The sequence below is a fragment of the Myotis yumanensis genome, unplaced genomic scaffold (genome assembly GCF_028538775.1).
Source record: "Myotis yumanensis isolate MYYU_CA2020_CCGP unplaced genomic scaffold, mMyoYum1.0.hap1 SCAF_1, whole genome shotgun sequence".
Classification (NCBI taxonomy): Eukaryota; Metazoa; Chordata; class Mammalia; order Chiroptera; family Vespertilionidae; genus Myotis; species Myotis yumanensis.
This window is the reverse complement of record NW_027223752.1, coordinates 9,401,382-9,423,179: the sequence shown is the minus strand read 5'-3', so window position 1 is coordinate 9,423,179 and position 21,798 is coordinate 9,401,382. Positions and strand designations below refer to the sequence as shown.

Below are 21,798 nucleotides of genomic sequence, written 5' to 3'. Positions count from 1 at the left end.
CTTCAAACCCCCTCCCCACCCAGAGCACCTTGCAGCTCGCCACGGTCAGCCAGCCCCCACCTCCGAGTGAAAGGCCCTCAACTCCACACACCCCATGGCACATGCTCCGTGGGAATTATTTCTCCTGGGCTGTGAGGAATGTTGTTTTCTCTCACTTGGTGTCTGGATCACTCCATTTCAATCCCACCCTGATTAAATTCCCATAAAACCACGGGCAGCGTCGCTCAGGCTGCAGTGTGCACAGCCCTCCCCAGAGAGGCCTGTGTCCAACGGCCATCTGTCACCCCAGAGCACACGTGTGGGAGGCTCGGGAAAAGGAGACCAGGAAAGCGACCCTTCGCCTGCAGCTGCCATCAGCTTGCAAGGGCCTCTGGAGCCCTTTGCCCTGCGGTCTGAGGCAGGTCCCCAGCGGCTTCCCCAGGACCAAGGCGACAAGCTTGTATCATCCAATCACAGCCCAGGTGCTTTCTCACCAGTAGGATCAGGAGCTGGCGACAGCCTGGCCCAGAATCGCTGGGCACGGGGTGGCAGAGCCCATCTCAAAGTCCCAGGCCTGTAAGGCAGAGCGGGTGTCATTGAGAAAAAAGACCCGTGAAGGTGTGCACGGGACGAACGTGCCCTCCTCTCCGCCCACCCCAGGCAGTTTAACTTCTGGGAGGCTCCCACCCTTGGTTTGAATTGGATCCAGGTTCAGTGCCATCTGTGCCTCTGGCTAAGGGGTGGGTGCAGCCCCACCCAGAAGCAGGGGCTGAGGGAAACCCATGGCCCAGGCGCTCTGGGGTGCGTCACTCTGCACCTACTGACCTCTTTGGAGAAGGACTTACTGCTGAGGTCCCAGGCTGGAGCCACGCCCCCGGGCCAGCAGCGGGGAAAATGGTCATTCCAGGTCACTCAACCCCAGGCAGGAGTCCATTTTAGCGTTTTAGCATTTTAGCTGGGCACATTGCTGCCCTGAATAAAGACCACATTTCCCCACTGTCTAGCAGCTCAGAGGTGACTTGCGTTCTGGCCAGCGGTGTGTGAACCGAGCATCGTGTCATAACTTCCAGACCTTTCCTAAAGGTAGCCAGGCTGCTTCCCTTTGCTTCCTTGTTCCTAGCCCCCCTCCTTTCCACCCCCACGTCTAAATCCTGTGATGGCTGAGTTTAGTCACCACCTTGGGCCAGGAGGGCCACACCACCATGCGCTGGAAGCCTCAGTCCCTGCTGTCCCACACAGAACCACCGGGCGACCTTCCTCTGGGATCGCACATGAGACCAAAGGGGGGTGGGGGTAGTCTGAGACTGTCAGGTCTGACTTAGAAAAAGGACCCTGCTTCCCCTCCAGACTCAGAATGAGAAGAGCTCAGGGAACGTAAAATGAGACGGCACTGACCACCCGAGGCTGTGCAGGTCCTGACAGGTGCGGCTGGAGCTCCGGGCAGCGGGCCTCACCTGCCCCACAGCCGATGCTCTGCACGGAGGGAGCGGGCTGCTGAGCGTGGACCCCTGTGCCCACAGCCCACCCCACTGCAGAGCCTCCCGCCTGCCAGTCTTCTCTGCAGCCGCCCAAGCTCCCGAGGACAGGAGAGCAGCTTCCCCACGGGGCTGAAGTCTCCATGAAGCCCCTGCTCCCAACACAAAAGCAGTGTGTCGGGGATTGCTAGAACTGTCTGAGGGATTTAAAGGGGTAATTATAGCTGTTCACAGCACAGGTGTGGCACAGTTGGTTGGAACATCGTCTTGTGTCCCTCCTGGAATCTCAGCAGTGGGGGGAGGAGCAGGAGCGCCAGGGTGCGCTTCCCAGAGAAGGTTCTCATCTGCAGAGGAGCTGGCCTCTGGGGGGGAGGAGGAGCCAGCAGCCCTCCCCATGCACAGCTCCAGGAGGGATGGGGGGATGAGGGGGGGACGGGGGCAGGAAAAGGCTCTATAGGAAGTCTCGGCCTCACTGCCCTCCTGGAATAATACCAGCCGGGCTTGGCATGCACGATAAGGAAAACGCAGGGTGCAGCAGTCACGGCCCACCCACCCACCCACACAGTTCCTGCTGGCCTCAGACCAAGGCCGTATTTAGGGTTCCTCCACCAGTTCTTGCTAGGCCTGGAGGGGGGTGCCCCTAGCAGGCAGCTCCCGAGCTAAGGACGCCCAGGTTTGAGGTTTCCTGGACCTAGCAGAGTGGGGTCTGATTCCCCACTGGGAGCCGGTCACCAGGCCCCCTGGGCCTGTGGCTGGGTGAATGTCCCCCTCACAACAGGACACAGGTAATGGCCATTAGAACCTGTCTGCACTGATCTGTCTAAAATGTATTCTGGCCTTAGCAGGTGTGGCACAGTTGGTTGGAACATCGTCTTGTACACCAAAAGGTGGCGGGTTCCATCCCCAGTTGGGATGTGTACAGGAGGAAGCTGATCAATGTTTCTCTCTCACATTGACGTTTCCCTCTCTCTCTCCACCTCTCTCTTAAAAAGAAAATCAATAAACATATCCTCAGGAGAGAATAATTCTTTTAATTAAAAGAAAAGAATGTCTTCTCACTCACCAGCTCACATGCCTTCAATGACTGTGCACAAATGAAGTCCCGTCCCCCCCCCCCCCCCCCACTGCATGAGGTACTCCTAGCCTCCACTCTGACCCGATGGTCTGCAAGTCCCTCACCAGCACCCCACACTTCAGCTCTCTCCCCACTTTGCTCACATCCCTGCCCTGCCTGGGAGGCCCAGGCTGTCACTCCCTCTGCACCTGCCCACCAGGGTGGCCCTGCATCATGTGCACCCTGCGGTCCAGCCCCCACCCCCCAGCCCCCACTAGTCCCTGCTCCCGTCTGGACATGCTCATACTCCAAGCCAAGGCTCACCTTTGACCCTCAGTCCCGATGTCTTCAAGATCCAATCCAGATGCTTTACCCCCTTCCATCATAAGGGAGCAGCAACAGCAGCTGCCATTCCCGTGGCCCCAATGGGCTGACACCCATGCTACCTGCTGTCAGACATCATCCCAGTTACCCCCACCCGGGAGCCCATGGATAAACCACTTGTTACCTACATCTTACAGAAAGCCACCAGGGACCTGGCCAAGACTGCACAGCAGCAAAGTGCAGATTCGGGCCAGTGTGGCTCAGTGGTTGAGCGTCGACCTATGAGCCAGGAGGTCACGGTTTGATTCTGTCAGGGCACATGCCTGGGTTGCGGGCTCCATCCCCAGTGTGGGGCATGCAGGAGGCAGCCGATCAATGATTCTCCCTCATCACTGATGTTTCTGTCTCTCCCCCACTCTCCTTCCTCTCTGAAATCAATTTAAAATATATATATATATATTTTTAAAAAGCCCAGATTCGGATACAATCTATCTGTCCCCTCCAAAAGTGGGGAATGCTTCTTTTGCTCTGAGAAAGCCTCCTTTGAGGCGCCTCCCTAATTCCACCAGAACCAGAACCAGCACTCTTCTGATGGGCTTGTTGAGGACACGAGCCATGGCTGCCAACCTGCCTCTCCTCCCACTCACCGGGACTTCTCACCTATTCATACAATCTCCTGTCCCTCCAAACACAGTCCATGTCCAACACACACACCTGGGAAGGGACGGATTTTCTTTCCAGAACCAACATTCACCCAAGCGTCACTCTAGATCTTCCTTCCCCCCCGGGGGACTCTGGTTGGACCCAGGAAAGGAACACGAGAGGAGGGAAGTTGACATCGTCACTGACCACTCCAGACCCAAGCAAGAAAGGGTGCTGGTGTGCCCACTTGCCCCCACTCCCTGGAAGTCAGGTCCACGATCTACCCACCTGATTGAGCCAGGCACCCAGGGAGTCAGGCCTCGAGACCCCCTACAGGATGACCAGGTCCAGCACCCAGCTCTCTCACAGGGCAAGTTCCTTAAGGATTCAAGAACTCACCAACTCCCCTAGCCAGGGTCGTGGCTGCACCTATGCCAGGTGCTTGCTAGATGCAGGGCCTCTGGCCATGGGCATGACAGTCAAGCTCGGGGGTTAGGAGCTAGGGAGCCTGGGTAGAGACCTGACTATGATGCCATTTACGGGCTGTGACACCAGTATGTCTGCTGACCTCTCCGAGCCTTCGCATCGTCTGTAAAATTAGGGCGGAGACCTCCTTTGTGAGCGCACGAGGAGAGAGTATAAGGAGAAGGCTAACCCAGGACCAGGCACCTGGCACACCCAATAAATGCTGCTCTCCATTCCCCTCATGGTCCTGTGGGCCAAACTGCCCACTGGTCCCACCAGCACACAAAACGCCTGAGGCAGGTCACCCAGGTCAGGGTTCCAGGCCGTGTGCGCAGGCCACACACATGGTCTGGACGGCAGAGCAGGGGCTGCCTCTCCAGCCCGGGATGCATCCCTACAACGCCCGAGGCGCAGGCAAAGCACATCTCCTTCCAATGACACAAGAGCTCTCGCAGGGAAGGCCTGGCCAGGCAGACAACCAGGGGGTGACTGTTAACAAGACTCTTTCCAAAAGGCATAAACAAACACCTTGGAAAGGAGTCCGACTCCTCGGAGCTGCCCTGCCCGGGAGGTGGGGGTGGGGGGTCCCCAGGGACAGGAGGTCACATCTGGCAGCCGAAGCTCCTGCGGTGAAGAGGGAGGCTCCTGCCCCGAGAACACGGCGTGCCCCGCGAAGTCTAGCCGCCACATTACACAGCTCCGTGTGTTTGATTAAAGGCCCTTTAATTTGTTTGTCTCCTTCACCCAGTTACATAACTGCACTCGCCCGCCTGCCCTGAGCTCTTCCACACACACGCCTGCTCTCTAACCGCTGTGTTATGGGGACACTTCATGGCCACTCCGTGGCTTTAAGACAACAGAGCCAAGCATGTTGAAGTGGTTGGAGCCGCTCTCCAAGGAGCACTCTGGGCTTTTACTCCCCAACTCTGCTGGTCAGAGAGGGAGGACGGGCCTCCCCACAATATGTGGCCCCTGGAACTCAACTGCTTCCGTCCCGAGTGCTCACACAGACCAGAGCCCCTCCCGCCCAGGCAGTGACCACAGGGTGGGCCCCGCCGCGGTGCAGAGCCGCCTGCGACCATACCTTTCATGTAGGCCTCAATCTTCCGGATGAGCTCGTAGGACTTGGAGCGGTCGAGCAGCGTCCTGATGGCAGGAAGGGGGTCCAGGACAATGGTCTCAGGGTGGGCGTCAATGTATTCCTGAAAGGAAAGCACACCCCTTCCGGTGAGGAGAGGCCCGTGCTGAACGGTGGATAACAAGCAAGACTTCACCCCACACGCCCCGCCTCATCCCCCCCGTCTTCTCACTCCCCCACCAGCCCTCAGTCCCCTCTGGGGCCTCCACCCACTGGGCCCCAAGATCCCAGGGCTTTGGAGAGACCAATCAGGGCATTCTGCCCCTGGGGGCACTGGCTCATGGGAGGTTATGTGACCCGAGTTGGTCCAATCAGAGGCAGGCTCAGAGCTCCTGCTGAGCATTCTGGGGAAAGAGTGCTCTCCTCACTGAGAAGAGGAAGCGCAGAAACGGGGGAGCTGGGAGCAGTTCCCACGGGATCTGGAGGAGAAGCCTGACAGAGCCTAAACTCAAGATGGAACCCAAATTGAGAAAACAGCCAAGAAAAGTAGAGCAGTGCTGAAACCCTGAAACCAGTGCTGCTCCCCGCACAACTGCACACGTGGCTGCACACAGAGGCCCGGCACCCACACCAATAAGGACGCTAAGGCAGGGCCAGTGGCAGTGAGATGCCAAGACTCATTAGAGGGACTGTGGGAAGGCCTGGCAGAGACACTGGCCACGGGAGACCAGCTGGCCCTCAGGTGCTCACTCCAACAAGCGCTGCTCTAATCCCCACTAGCTTCATGGCAGACGATGAGAACGCAAAAGGAATAGAACTGGTGTTTTTTGTTTTGTTTTGTTTTTTTAAATATATTTTATTGACTTTTTACAGAGAGGAAGGGAGAGGGATAGAGAGTTAGAAACATCGATGAGAGAGAAACATCGATCAGCTGCCTCCTGCACACCCCCTATTGGGGATGTGCAAGCAACCAAGGTACATGCCCTTGACCGGAATCAAACCTGGGACCTTTTAGTCTGCAGGCCAACGCTCTATCCACTGAGCCATACCAGTCAGGGCCAGAACTGGTTTTTAAGGAAGTCGCAATCTTCCTGGGGAAAGAACACGAGTGCGCACGTGGAACCAGAAACTGTTATCTGTAACAATTTAACAGGACAGAGCAGAGTGTTTCTAGGAAAAGAACCCAGGGATTCTGGCCCTGCCACCATCACCTCTGTGACTGCTGTGGCCCCAAGCCCCGTGCAGGGTGAGGGCAAGCTTGTCAGGGCAACACAGCAATGAGACTATCCCTGCGGCTCTGACACCGACAGCTCTAAGGATAAAGCTGCCGAATGCTGGGGTCACCAGAGGAGCTCCGTGAGAAGATGGGGTGAGGCAGGCCACTCAGCAGCTGCTGCTGCTGTGGGTTGACATGCGTCCCCACCCCTACCCCCAACAGATCCGTTCCAGTCCTAAACCCCGGTCCTTGTGAGTGTGACCTTATTTGGGAACAGTGTCTTCAGATATGTAATCAAGTGAAGAGGAGTTCATACTGGACTAGAAGGGGTCCTAATCCACTGACGGGTGTCTTTCAGACGAGGAAAATTTAGACACAGAGACACACGGGAAGAAGGCTGTGTGCAGACAGCAATGGAAGTCATGCAGCTACAAGAAGGGGCAAGGACCACTGGCCCCACAGAAGCTGGAAGGGAGGCTCGGAGCAGATGCTCTCCGAGTGCCCCCGAAGGAACCCACCCTGCAGACACCTTGATTTTAGACTTCTAGCCGCCTTCACGGTGTGAGCTTACATTTCTACTATTTTAAGGCACTCGGTAATGGCCACCCCAAGGAACGAGTATATAAGCTTAATTCACCCGCCTCCCGCCCAGTCTACTAGAGCAGCCTGGGAGGTCAGCAAAGGCCAGGGAAAAAGCCGTCCTGCTTCTTTTCTAGTAACCTTATCAGCAAAAATAAAGCTCCCTTTAGAATTATCCTTGTTTTCAGTGAGCCTATTTTGGTTCCTAGCAATCATTTTTAAGAGCTCTCAAACACAAAAGCCAGAGATTCATATCTACTTCTCTGAAATCGGCTCCCCACTGAGTTTCATGCCAGAGGGTCTGGTTAGGGGCTCATTTGTGTCCTTTTCTCTGAGTGTTTAAAACAATGTCTCTGTCCCTAACAGGTAGCAGTGCACACACACGGGAGGCCTGCTTCCCACCCCACACCCCTGAACTCCATGGGTGGGGCCTGCACACTCTCACCCTCAGGAGGTCCTCTCCCCAAATTCTGTAGGTCTAAATGCAGAATCAAAGCCACCTTCATGGCGTGTTCCTCCCCCGCCTCCTCCTCTTGAGAGAGGTGACTGTTGGCAAGTGAGCTCAGCGCCTGGCTCACTGCCCTGGTCCGGCAGAATGAGCCAGCAGCCGGTGCCGGCACTGCCACCCACAGGGGACACGGGCGAAGCTATGAGGTGTCCTCAAGGAAGGCTTATCCTTCAGGTCGAGGGGCCATGCCCCGTTCCTCTCTCTGGTCCACACCTTGGCCTCACCTGAGTGCCTGCACCTCCCCATCGGCAACTACCCAGCATTCCTCCATCAGACCCCATCCTCCGATCCTCCGAACCAGGATCCTCCGAACCAGGTCAACGCTGCCAAGGAGACACCAGGACTCACACATACGTATGAAATCACATTAGTGTCCTCATGTTGAAAGGCTATCCAGTCACCAAACCCCACTCCATCGACAGCCCTCGGCACCGTGTGGGCGCAGCAGACGCGCATGAGCCAAAGCCTTCTAGGCTGTGCTCCACTGATCCACAGCCCTAGCCGAGGAGTTCGTATTCTGGGTTATGAACTAAAAGCACTGAACTGTCCTCCTGGTTCCCCAACACACAGGAAGCGCCTGGTGTAGAGGAAGAAACCAAGAAAACCAGGCTCCCCTGTTGTCACCTCCCAGTGTCACCATGGGCAAGCCACTTTATCTGGATCTCGGCTTCCTACCCGACTGAGCCTACACTGGAGAAAAGCAAGGCAGACTTCAAGGCCACGCAGGGGCTGTTCTAGAACAGGACAGGCATCACAGGCAAGGGCAGGGACACACACCTGCCTTCCAATAAGGAGGCAGGAGCAGAGATGCTCGTGTTGATGGGCTGGCCCAATCCTCCCCCAACTACTGAGTCACACAAAACATGGCCCTCCTACTGCCTCCCCCTCAAAGGTGACCCCTTCCCAGGAAGAGCACCGGATAGCTGGCGGTTCTGGTTCCACTTTTATGCCTCAGGGCAGTGACCTTTGAAGAGGGAACTCAGAGCCATTAAGACAGGAATTTAAGCCAAACTCATAAGGGGAAGAAGCTAGAGAAAAGGGAAAATATGTGACAAGCAGGCGCCAACCAGCTTTTGACCTGGGATGAAAGCATTCACATTCATAGAGGAATTATTCCTAAACCTGATCTCTTTTGGGACGAGGACAGAGAGGGCAAAGAAAGAGCTTTTCCAGTCACCCCACTATCCACAAGTGGATTTTCTTGCAAGCATTTCAGCTTATCTATTGTATCCCAGGCCTCAGGCATTTTTCACAAGTCTCTTAGAATTACCAAACCAACTGCTGGACGGGTGAGCGCCCTGGACCATTTTATCACCCTCAGAGGGGAAAGGGCCAAACTGTCGCCATGGCAAATGGTAAACACGTTCCCTGCGAGGGCCTGCGGAGAACACCGAGGAAGGGATCCCAGAGTTAACAAGGAGAGCCTGGCCTTGAGCAGACTGGACAGAGTTTGGAAAAGCAGAAACAGCCGTGGGTCAGCAGGGCCAGGAGGAGGTCTGGAGAACGCCGACTGTTGAGGGGACAAAGGAGCAGCGACCAGCAGATGCACCCCCAAGCCCATAGGGATACTATAGGATGGTGGTGCCAAGAGGCGCGTTGGTCCCTCTGCAGTACTAGAGGGAGTCAAGGTTTCCCCGCTGAGAATCTGAGCCAAACAAGTGGACTGGGATGAACATCAGAGATACTGTTTCCTCTGCAGTTCCATTTATGGGCAGGAAATGAGCAGGGATTGAGATGCAAGGATTTGCTCTCATCTAATAGGAAATGCAGGCAGAAGTTCTGAGTTCAAATTCTGCCTCCACCATTTACTCCATGTTTGTGAAAAAGAAACTACAAGTAATGTCCAAGATTGTTTCCTTGTCTATAAAATAATAAAAAACTATCTCAGGGCAGTCCGGTGGGCGTGGGCGACAGGAGATCATGTATATGAAAGGTTCTGTAACCCATGGACTCATGATTCTGTAACCCATGGACTCTCTGAGCTCATCCTGCCCTGGCCCACCCAGCAAACAGAGGGGCATGCCACCAGCTCGGCACCTCGGATGGGCTGACCCTCCTGCTGGTGTCTGGTGAGAACACAACCCCACCCCACAGCAGCAGAGGTTCCAGGGAGCACCCCTCTGCAAACAGCTCAGGTCCTGACAGGCCCCAACGCCGCCACAGCCAGCCAACCTGCTCCTTACACAGCGAAGGCGGGGCGCCCACTCACACGGTTCCTGCCCTTGGATTCTTGGGAGGTAACAGGGGCTCTGGCCACTCCCGCAAAACACTGTGATCCCTTTTTAGAAAGTAGTGGTTCATTTTTTACAGGTGCACACAAAACTACTTACAGATTAGATTTGCTGTCTGGTACTTGTTTCAAAAGAAACAGGTGTGGCATAGGTGGAACGCGGGGGTCAGAATTTGCTAATGTGTGACGCTGGGTGATGGTGCTCAGGAGGGCACTGCAGCATTCTCCTCTCAGTTTTGTTTTTTTGAATTTTTTAAAATGTATTTTTTTAAATTTTACTTTATTGCTTAAAGTATTGCTAAGAGTAGTACATATGTCTCCTTTTCTTCCCCATCGACCTTCCCCTGGCCTCCCCTACTCCCCAGTATCTTGTGTCCATTGGTTAAGCTAATGACAAGTTTTAGGGAAAATGGGGGGAGGGGGCTCGGTAATCAGATCCTCCCTTTCTTCAACACCCCTGGTTGTGCCAGAAGCAGGGTCAGATTCCAACACTATCTTTTAGGAAGGAGCAAGACTCATCCTACCCAGATGGGAATCCCGATCACAGAAAATAAATAATAATCATAATCGATAATCTATATATATAAAAGGCTAAGTGACCATGGGACTGTCTGGTACCTAGGATGCACACTGACCACCAGGGGGCAGATGCTCAACACAGGAGCTGCTGAGCTGTGGTGACTTGGCAGCGGCGGTTCTCGGGTGTGGCATCCTGGAACCAGAGAGGAGGGAGGGGTGGGAGCCCGATTCCCTGTGGGGCCGCACAATTCCACCTTCGGCCATGGTTACATTGTTCCTGGGACACCATTGGCCCAGAATCTGGTTTACTAACAGCAACTTCGCAGAGTGCCCTCTCACAATCTGGGACCCCTCAGGGGATGTCGGAGAGCAGGTTTTGGCCCAACCCCCGCAGGCCAGGCCGAGAGACCCCACCTGCTGGAGGGACCCTGCTCACTCCACAGATGCCCTTCTAGCAGTGGCGCTGCCCCAGGAATTCTAATTAATTTCCTTTCAATGTGCACGAATACGTGCACCGGGCCACTAGTGATTTTATAATAACAACAGCTGCATTGACCTGGGACTCACAACATGCACACCACCGTACGAGGTGAGAGCTAAAACTACAGAACTCTTAGAAGAAAACACGGTATCAATCTTCCTGACCTCGAATTCTACACTGGCTTCTTCACTGTGATACCAAAAGCACAAGCAAGAAAAGGAACAATAAAGTGGATATCGACATTAGGTGCTTTTGTGACTCCAGGACACCACCTGCCTCACCTCGCCTCGCCTCGCCTCACCTCACTCAGGACCCAGAAGGCGAAAGGCTGCCTGCTGGGCTATGTGCCCAAGAGCCCAGCCAGGCACAGCCCAACCTCTAACCTCTGGCAGGACTGGGAAGTTCAACTTGACAAATTGCTCCGGAAATCAAATTTCCCCTGTGGGATGGAGGAGGGGCACCACACAGAGTGCAAGAAGCTCTCTTTTTAAAAGCTATATCTTTTTATTGATTTCAGAGAGGAAGGGAAAGGGAGAAAGAGATAGAGATAGCAACTTTAAACATGAGAGAGAATCATTGATCAGCCACCTCCGCACACCCCACACTGGGGATCCAGCCGGCAACCTGGGCACGTGCCCTGACTGGAATGGAACCACGACCTCCTGAACACTGGTTCACAGGTCAATGCTCAACCACTGAGCCATGCCAGCTGGGCTAAAAGCCCCTTCTGTCTGGGCCTTGACGTCCTCCTCCGTCAGGTGAGGCCAATGCTGGGAAGAGGTTACGTGCATAGGAGCTGGAGGCCGCCAGACCTGGGGTAAAATCCTAGAGCGTCCTTGAAATGATGGGCCTCCATAAGCCTCAGTCCTCGTCTGTACTCACTCAGTCAGGCAAGTCTGGAGTGGGAGAGAGAGGACCGAAGCTGGAGCCACTGGTGGGAGAAGCGCGACGAGGCTGGGAACTGCCCAGACCCCCGTGGAACAAGCAGTCTGCACGGGGTCTCTGTGATGGCTTCCTGGGTGGTCGTATCTCAGCAGACACGGACGGAGCCACTCTTACGCAAGCACAACCATGAGAGTGAGCCTGTCCCGCTGTTCTAGGGGCCCCTCGATGCCCTGCGTCAGACGTTAGCACTCGGTGCAGCAAGAGAAAGTGGGACAGAGTTTGCAATTCCCTCTCCCAGAGGCGGTCTCAGATGGTCAGACCTTGCATGACCCAGGGGCTCCTTCTCAGAAAGGAGAAGGAAGTGGAAACTAGCCCAAGGTCACACCGTGCAGTGGCAGAGCTGAGGCTGCGCCCCCATCTGCTCCTCCTCCACCCCAAGGAGCACACACTGGGCCGGAATCTCTGCATCTGTTCCCAGCCCTGGACCCAGACAGACTCCTCTCAGCAGAGTGAACAAATGACACGACTGGACGTCCAAGTCCACAGTGGCCTCCAGGATGAGGCTCCACGTGGCACCAAGGGAAGGACGCGCAGGATCCCCAGGGCTGGCACGTGCCGGATGCGTGGGAGGGTCACAGTGGACCCCGCTGACTGAAGCCAAACGAGGGGACTGGGATGAACACCAGAGATACTGTTTCCTCTGTAGTTCCGTTTATGGGCAGGAAATGAGCAGGGATTGAGATGCAAGGATTTGCTCTCATCCAATAGGAAATGCAGGTAGAAGTTCCGAGTTCAAATCCCGCCTCCACCACTCACTCTATGTCTGTGGAAAAGAAACTACAGCTACACAGTGCAATGACTACCCAGGACCCAATCTCGGCAGGGCAGGGAGACATGTGCCCACAGGACAGGCACACGTGTGACAGATAGACAATGGCTCCATGTCAGGGCCCACGCTGTCCTGTGCAGGCCTAAGGTAGCCCTCCGTGTCTTGCAGGCTCAGCCTGGCATGCAGAGAGCATCTCCTCACATGCTGCTTCTCTAGCTTTCCTGAAATTGCTCCTTGGGAGAGTAGGCTTCCCCATCAGCTGGCACCTGGTCTTAACCCACCTTCCTGTGCATTCCAGAGAGGTGCCCAGCGTCTGAGCACTCGCCTGCGGCCTCCGGAGCAGGAGACCAGGAAGAGTGAGAGTCCTAAGAAGTGTGTGCGTGGGCATCTTCTCCTCAGCTGCAGAGCAGCCCCATTCTGCCCACCCTCACTGGGGGCTCCTGAGTGGGAGACGTGGGTGCCTGGTGGTAACAGAGTTACCACATGGGAATGCTGCCACATAGGAATGTTGCCACATGGGAATGCACATGGGTGCGAGGGTGGGGAGACAGAGGGTTTCTGAGGGGCGGCGGAGGAAAGGCATTCCAAGCAAAGGGAACAGCAAAAGCAAAGGCAGGGGGGAGCCCAGCTGGCATGGCTCAGTGGTTGAGCATCGACTTGTGAACCAGGAGGTCACGGTTTGATTCCTGGTCAGGGCATATGCCCAGGTTGCAAGCTTGATCCCCACTGTGGGGCGTGCAGGAGGCAGCCAATCAGTGACTCTCTCATCATTGATGTTTCTATCTCTCCCTCTCCCTTCCTCTCTGAAATCAATAAAAATGTATTTAAAAAAAAGGCAGGGGGGACAGGGCCCAGCATGGGTAGGTGGACAGAGGTCTCACTGGAAAGTTACACAAGGCAGAGGGCAGGAGAGACAGCTGGAGACAGACCAGCCAGGGAGATTGGATTTGATCCTAAAACAACAGGAACCTGAGCCAGGAGTGATGGGCCAGCGCCGACTTCTGCAGTCATCCATGAACCGTGTGCAAGCCCAAGGACTGAACTTGGAAGGGCCAAGGCCAGAGCGGCGCGTCCGATGCAGTGCTGGCCTGGGGCACGTGCACAGGGCTTCCCCTTCAGAGGACCAAGGCTGCCAGGCCTTTGGCACAACACCATCGCTGTGACTGTCAGGGCCGGAGTGAGGAAAATTACAGTGCAATCTTCCCATCGCCGTTTGCTGTTCAGAACCACTATTTAACCCACAAGTTCAGGCTGGGGTGGTCAGGGCCTCGCAGCACAGGGACTAGAGGAGACAAGCGGGAAGTGTGAGCACTCAAAGGCCAGACAGAGGCAGGGTGGCCAGGTTCAAGGTCCGAACAGGCTGGGTGCGCCTGGCACCGGTGCCGCCCCTCTCAGGGCCCTGACACTCTCCCACACTCCGCGCCTCCGTGTGGATGAAACTGATCAGTGGTGGGGCTTGGACCAGCCCTCGGTGGGTGGCAGTTCAACTGGTTCTACTTCTATGGAGAAAATGTGGGCAGCAGCCTGAGTTAAGAATGCATAAACTCAGCGTGTGCCTTTCCAGGTATTTATGCCTCAGAATTCCCCACACGTGCACACAGAATAGCCACACAAGGGTATCTGATCACTGTAGCAAGTTTGTAAAACATGATCAGAAATGTCCTAAGTGTCTCTTAGTAGAGAGCTGGTTAAGAAAAGGACGTTAAGGTCATTTAATGGAATCTCATACAGCCATTCGAAAGAATGGAGCAGCCTGACCGATATGAAACCAATTCCCAGATGCAGCGTGCATGGCTCCGTGTGGGGAGGGAAGACCAGCTTTGTTTACACACAGAACCCCCTGCAAAGGTTCAAGGCCACTGGAACCAATGGCTGCCCAAGGCAAGACCGGGAGGGACTGTTCTCGAATTTGTTCTATATGCTCGTGTTGCCTGTTACCACAGTCAGTCAGTTGGGACTGCTAGGAGCTACACCTAATGAATCTCCCAGGACCAGTCCCTGGGCAGACGTAAAACTCACCGTCCAGGCTGGGCTGGAGGTGGGAGAACGGGGGCTTTAAGGGAGGGCGGAGGAAGATTCCTCGAGGCAGAACCTGCTGCTGAGCGCAAGGCTCACAGAACAGGGGTTCAGAAGGACAAGGCCAGGTTGGAGCACCCAGAGAGACACACACCACCACAGACCTCTCGCCATTTCCAGATGCAGGAATGTAGAGAGAGGGTGCTTGTGTGGCTGGGCCTGAGCACCCAGACGGACAACGGGTTCCCCAGGGTGCTACTTTGCACACTCGCCCCAGTGAGCCTTCGGTGGCCTCTGGGTCAGAGGCACCCCCACGTGAAGGCAGACACCGCCCACAACTACGCATCCACCTGGGCTTCACACGCCCAGACCACCTGAGGTATCACACGCCTGGCCCAGCCAGCCAGCAGCGTCAGCAGGACTGGGAGAAACCCTGGTCCCACAGAGGTGACAGGAGAGTCCAGGAAAAAAACGTAGCTCCTGCCAAAATAGAGCCTAGAACGCGGAAGAGAGGCCGGGAAGGAAGCTGCACACTTTATTATCTGAGACAGCAAATACCTCTCCCCGCTCTCTGCCAGGCCCCCACTGAAACAATGCCTCCCTTTCTGTCCCCAGGTTCCAGCACCAAACTCACAGGCGTCTCCATCTCCCATCCCCGCAGGCTGGCAAGGTGCCCAGTCAGGTTGTCCATCTGACAAACGTCACATGCCCTGTTACAGTGCCACCCACTATTCAGGTCCTCGGGCAAACTGAGAGACGCCAAGGCCACACACAGCCTCCGGAGCGGGGAAAGGGGCGTGCAGGGCTGGGAGCTAGTTACGAGATGGCATCTCCTCACAGGCTGACGCTCAGCCAGGCCGGGCTGGCATGTCCAGTCAGGGGCCATGTCAGGGCTGAAGGAGGTCTCAATGGTCATCTGGCTCAGACAGCTGAGCAATATGGGGACCAGAAAGAGGCTACCTGGTTCCACCCCAGCTCAGCACAACCCCTCACTCCTAAAGCGCCCGTTTCAGCCGCTACACACCTCCTCCACACACCTGCTCAGGTGGGCCTGTGAGCAGCCCCGCCCTCCGCTGCTTCCCAGTATCCAGCCGAAAGCCCACTTGGCCCGCCCCACCCTGCAGCCACAGTCCCACTCTCAGTTCCCAGAGCCAGCCGAGGCCTCCCCAAGGCCCACAGGCTCCCCACCTGCTTCAGGGGTGTGCAAGCATGACAGCCAGAAGTCGGGGCACCCACGCTGTCAGCAGCGCGAGGTGCTGTCTGGAACCACAGCCCTGCTTGCAGTGAACTGCTGAGCTCCGCACCAACCAAGGGTTGCTCCAGCCAGAGGCCACTGGGGCCCTCCCCTCCGCACTCAGCCACCGCTTCTGGCTGCATGAGAACAGAGAGGGCTCCTGCTGGCAGGGCAAACCTGGCCATGACCCTGGTGCCGCAGACCTCAGCCTCCTCTCACGGAGGCCATTGAGCATGCTCAGTTTGCACACGCTCCCCCGGCCACTCTGCTCCAGCTGCACCAGCTTATTCCACGTCCTTGGGCCTCTGTGCCCGTCATGCCCAGCGGCCTGGACAGATGCTGCCCCCTCAGCCTGCTCCCCAATCTCCCCTGGCTTCCCGAGAACTTTCAGCCTCTGAGCTGGTATCTACCCCTTAGAGGCTGTAGAGTAAGGTAATAAGAACTCCCCATTGACTCATAATCCAAATGGTGACCTTTCTCTTCCTCAGGTGACCCTGAATCACAGGGTCCCTACCCCCCAGGGGGCTGTTAGCTGCTGGCCAAAGCCCCTGGGGGGCATATTTGAAAAAACTCCTGAACGAACCCAGGCAAGTGACTTAACATCCGGGGGGCTCCGTTTCCTCACCCAAAAAGTGGGGAAGTGATTCATTTCCCCAGATTTTTCTTCTTCCTAGAACTTAACAACATAATCAGAGAATGTGTTACTTTTTCCTCCATTTGCTTGTGTTCTGTTAACATCACCCCTGCCCCATCCCAACCCCTCCCCGCACCCAACACACACACACACACACACACACACACACACACACACACACACACACACACCTCGTGGGGCAGGGGCGGGGTCTACCTGGTCTCTTATTCATTGCACCTGCAATGTCGTTTATGATTCCTGGAATGCAGTAAGTGCTCAAGTAAGACTTGTTGAATGGATGACCTAACAGTTATTTGATGAACCATCTCACATATCAATGGAGAGACATGGACAGGTCAGGGGCTGGAAGCCAGGGAGTTGGGGGGCCAAGGCAGGCAGGGGCACAGACACCGCCAGTGTGGACTATGCAGGGAGGGGCTCAGAAGGTCCTTAGGCCTGGCTCTGTCTGGCCCAGGAGGACCAGGGCTGCTCACAGCTTCACTCTGGGCGGGTGGGAGGCTTCGTGAGCTATTACATGAGGTCAAAGGAAACCACGCTGGGCTTTATCATGGGCACACAGCCCACACAGGCAGCAAGGAAGCAAGCAGGAAGGCATGGATCCAAATCAGGGCAGGAGGAGAAAGGCAGAGGGCGACCTCTCCGCTGCAGGCGTCACTCAAGTGAAGAACCCACAAGAATATGGACCCCTCGGTCAGAGGCCCAGTTCTCCAAAACCCAGGTCCTGTGCCCAGTGAGGGTGGCTTTACTGACGTGTGAGGCCCTCAGAGCTGGGGTGCTCTGGGAAATGCAGGGGTCCAACCAGGACAGTCAGCAATGTCCAGAGAGGCTTTGGGCTGTTACAATTGGGGGTGGTGTTACTGGCACCTAGTAGGTGGAGGCCAGGGATGCTGCTAAACATCCTACTATGCACAGCACAGTTCCCCACAATATAGGCTGATCCAGCCCAACATGTCAACAGTGCCAAGGATAAAGATCCCTAAAATAATGTGTATACAGGTTCTATTTACAACTTTGGGAAAATGTACTGTTAATAAACATTAGTATTTCTGAAACCCTGTGCTGTAGAAGCCTGACCGTCTACACACACACACACGGAGGGACTGCAGCCGGCATGCTGGGCCAGGGCTCAGCTTCCATGGAGCCCCCCCGGCCCCGCCACCACCCGCCCACACACATACACACACACCACCCAGTGCTGTACAAAGTCCAGCGCTGCCCCAGGCTGGTGACAGGGTCATAAAGTCGTGGTCTTCTCTCCACACAGGAAGGGCCTGCAGCTGGCTAATGGCACTAAGTGGCACCAACCTCCCGGGCAGAGAGAGGGATCACAGCCGCCGCCTGCCGCCTGGGAACACAATGGACGTCTGTGCACTGGCCCTCCACGGGAGGAGTGGCCTCGGGACCCAGGGCAGCATCACGGGGAGGCTGGCCTCATGGCCACCCCAGGACAGGGTCCGCCCTCTGGGGCCAGGACCAGCATATGCCCAGCTCTGCTTCCCCTGGCATCTTCCAGCCAGCGTTTCATCCTGTGGCACCAGCTGCTGGAGGCTGTCCCTGACGGTGAGCTCCTCAGCTGACCCTGCGTCACTGGCCCTCACCGCCCGGGGGTCCTCTGAGGCGTATTTGGAAAAAGCACACGTGGGGTTCTACTGAGTGAGCCTAGGCAAGTGACTTCACATCCCGGGGCCTGTCTCCTCACGGGAAACACGGGGAAGTAATCCCACCTTCCCAGGGATTGGTATAAGCACCAAATGACGTGAGAGACTGAAGTGCCCAGAGCAGAGGGGGCCGCCTGGGCTGTGCTTGGACAACAGTGGCCTCTCCCTGGCTCCATGGTAACTACCTGGCGCCTGGAGTTCTTAATCTGACTCCATCCACTAAGAGGCCCACAGGCCGCCAGGCTCCGCCCCCAAGAGGGACTGAAACTCATAATTTTCATGGGTTTAGATGTTATCTTCCTGATCAGATTAGGAAACCTAGAACAAGAAAACTTCTGTCTCTTCTACTCCCACTCCACCCCTACAACATCCTACCTGCGCTGCTGGCTGCTCAACAGACACCCGAGGTTGACAGGGCTTCATTCAGTGCAGCTGAGCCCTAGGGGTCAGGAGCAAAACGAGCTGTGACCTTGAAGGTGATCCCACTGCTCCCAGCAACGCCTTCTGATTCGGACATCACAGCCCCCAATGCCATCCCGGCACGTTCCTTGTGTGGCAGGTGGGCAAGCAAGGCCCAGGTAAGGAGTTCCCAGGACCCCTGACACCTGCCCTGCCTTGCCTCTTAAGCTAAAATCAGTCCACATTTCCACCCTCGTCGCAGAGCACAGCTCCCACTTGGGGACACTTTCATAATCACTGGCTCATTGACTCCAATTACGACTAAGAACTCTCAAGTTGGCTGGGGCCGCCAGCCACAGATAAGGCGGCGAGAGCAGTACTTACTGCCTTGGCCTCATCATAGTAATGATAACGGGCCGACATAACGGAGTGCCACTAAGTGTGCCACCTGGCTGAGTGCTTCCCGTGTGTCATCGCACCCAGGCACCAGCAGAGTGGTGAGCGCATACGCTCATACAGGCATGTTCTGAGGGCACCGTGCATGGCCACGCATTTAATCCTCACAGCAACCCTATGGGGCAGCTTCATTATCTTTCCTGGTTTTTAGAAGAAAGGAGTGCTGAGGGACTGCTGTATTATTGTTCACGTCTGGCTCCCTGGCCTGACTCCCTGCAGTCAGTCATGGCCTTGAGGATCGGTGCGACCACTAAAATGTGACCGTCCAGGGCACGTGCCACTCTGGGGCAGAAACAAGAGCCTGAACGAGCTTCACTGAGTTCTCTTCCCTTTGCCACGATGGCCTGTCACTGCTGCCCCATCATCCCAAGTCCCAGACACGCCGCAGAGCCCAGGCCACCTTCCGATGGGGTGTGTTCCAGGTAGAAATAAGCCAGGGCTGGGCTCCAGGGGCCGCTTGTTCCTGCAGCCCAGCCAGCTTTACTGACAACCGGGGCAGGAAGGGCCTAGAAAGGCATCCCCTCCGCCATCCCCAAGAGGAAGTGGAGCCCGCAGCCCACTTCCAGGGAGAGACAGGCCACACGTGGGCAGGTCCGACGTGGCCAGGTCCGGCAGACGTCCGCCGTCTCCTCCAGGACCATCGGCCCCGAGTGCTCTGGTGCCTGATGTGCTGACACACTCAGTCCTCCCGCAGCCCTCACAGGTAGGGAGTGCAGGTGTCCACATTTTACAGACGAGGGAACTGAAATCCAGGCCAGCCAGCAAGACGTGGTGGGAGAGCTTTGAACCCAGGCAATGGGCTCCCATCCGGGCTCCCAAGGACGCTGTGGGGGGGGGGGGGGGGGGGGCGGGGGGGGGGGGGGGTTAGACACTGCGCAAGTGTCCACAGGAGGAAAAAGGCCGATCGCCAGGCTCTAAACACGCACACGGAAAGTCTAAGGAGGGCGCCGAGGAAGATAAACAGGTGGCTAATAAACACACGAAAAGTGCTGGACATCACCAGCGCGAGGGACTTGAGGTCAACACGCAGATACACCGCTGGTGGGGATGTAAAACGGTGCAGCCGCTGGGGACACGTCTGGTGGTTCCCAACCGACCACATGACCCCGGTTTCCACTCCTGGGCACACACTAAAGAGAAATAAAAACACTTATACAAGCAAAATATGTACGTGAATGTTTACAGCAGTGTTATTTGTAACAGCCCAACGATGGCAACCACCACATGTCCATCAGGCGATGCCTGGATCAGCACGGGATGCATGCGCACAGTGCAATCTCACTCAGCCAGAAAGAGCAATGAAGCGCTGATCCATGCGACTACATGGATGAGCCCTGCAAGCATGCCAGTGAGAAAAGCCAGACACTAACGATCACGTGTTGTGTGGTTCCATCATAAGAAAGTCCAGAACAGGGCAATCGTAGCCAGAACGTGGTGCTTGCTTGGGTTGGGAGCGGGAGTGACAGTTACAGGGGACAGGTCCGTTTCTGAGGTGATGAAAATGTTCTGAAACCGACCGTGGTGGCGGCTGCGAGTGACTGTAAATGCACTGACAAGCATGGATTGTACGCTTTTTCAAAGAGAGAACTGTATGGTGCGTGCGTTATACCTCAATAAACCCGTTTTTAAATAAGGGGTGGGGTGGGGATGGGCAAGGAAGGAGCACTCCGTGCTGTGTCCTTTTAGGCCAGACTGTGATCAAGGACCAGCTGGCACCCCCGGCTGCACCCACCACAGCCAGGAAAGGGCTCCCCACCCAGATCCATTTTACACAACCGAACAGCTGACAGTTCGAAGGCTGGCTCCCCCTCACCTCACGGGGCCCTGCTCAAAGGCTGGCCCGTCACAGCTGAGGGAGGGGGCGCCCGGGACCACGGGGCCTGAGGTGAGGGGGAACCCTGGGGTGAGGAGCGGGCACTGCAGAGCCGCCAATGACAGGAGTTCCCTCTTCATCTCAGACTCTGCCAGGCTCCAATGACGACAGTGTCCCTCCCCACTGCTCAGAGTTCTTTTTGCATTGGCAACCATCCCCCCTCCCCGCCTCACGCCAATTTAATCTGCTCATATCACCCCCACCCTGAACCTGCAGGACAAAGTCCAAGCTCCACCGCCTGGGGAAGGCCCTCTCTCCCACCTACAGGCCCACCCTGGAAGCACCCATGCGCACCCAGAGGGCAGAGCTATGGCCCCAGGAACCCTCCTGGCCTCCTCCCCCTGGGGCCTGCTCTGGGGCCTGCCCCCAGCTGCTCACTGGACCGCTGGCTCCCTCCGCTGACCCGCCAGGGCACCCTGCACAAGGCCAGTGCCACGATATTCTTTCACTCCACACACATGGAGGCCTGTGTGCGGCAACAGGGATGCCAGGTGCACATGAAGCAGATGCAACCCTGCCCCTGTGGACTAACCCCAAATGGAGAGACTGACAGAAGCAACTGATAAAGAATTACAACCTTCTGCCTGGCTGATGTGGCTCAGTGGTCACGGGAGGTTCGCTTACTAGTCAGGGCACATGCCCCGGGTTGCTGGCTCCATCCCCCGTGTAGGGTGTGCAGGAGGCAGCCAATCAATGATTCTCTCTCATTACTGATGTTTTTCTCTCTCTCTCTCTCTCTCTCCCTTCCTCTCTGGAATCCATAAAAATATTTTTTTAAAAAAAGAAAAGAATTACAACCTTCCAAAGGAGGGAAGGAAAGCATGGAGTTATGAGGACAAGGGTCTAGGATAGGGGACAGGTCCTTAGTCGGATCATCAGGGGACATCCCTGAGGAAGGGGCACCTGAGCTAAGAGCCGGGGCGGGAACGAATCCCAAGCAAGGGAACGGCTGTGCAAAGGCACTGAGGTGGGCAAGAGCACGGAGCGTGAGCGGCTGCGGTGGCAGGGCCAGCACGGCACGGAAGGGACAGGTGGGACAAGATGAGACTGGGGAGGAAGGTGGGGGCCAGACTGGGCAGCCCCCACAGGCCATATTAGAGATGTCAGGCTTTATCATCACCTCAGTGAGAGGGGAGGGACAGTTTTAATCCAGGTCGAGCAGTGCCAGGTCTGCCTGTCTCCTAACGCCTCGCTCTGGGGCTGTGAGGGCACATCTTGGTGTCCTCCCGGCCTCCCTCCGGCT

The 21,798-nt window shown here is 56.2% G+C and overlaps 1 protein-coding gene across 1 annotated transcript in view; it reads right to left on the bottom strand.

Moving 5' to 3' along the window:
* Positions 1-21,798, bottom strand: part of LOC139009319 (inositol-tetrakisphosphate 1-kinase) — a 135,093-nt gene that overhangs the window by 30,175 nt on the left and 83,120 nt on the right. The window contains exon 4 of the mRNA XM_070413568.1: positions 5,024-5,141. Coding sequence (XP_070269669.1) covers positions 5,024-5,141 — 118 coding nt within the window. The remainder of the gene's footprint in view (positions 1-5,023; positions 5,142-21,798) is intronic.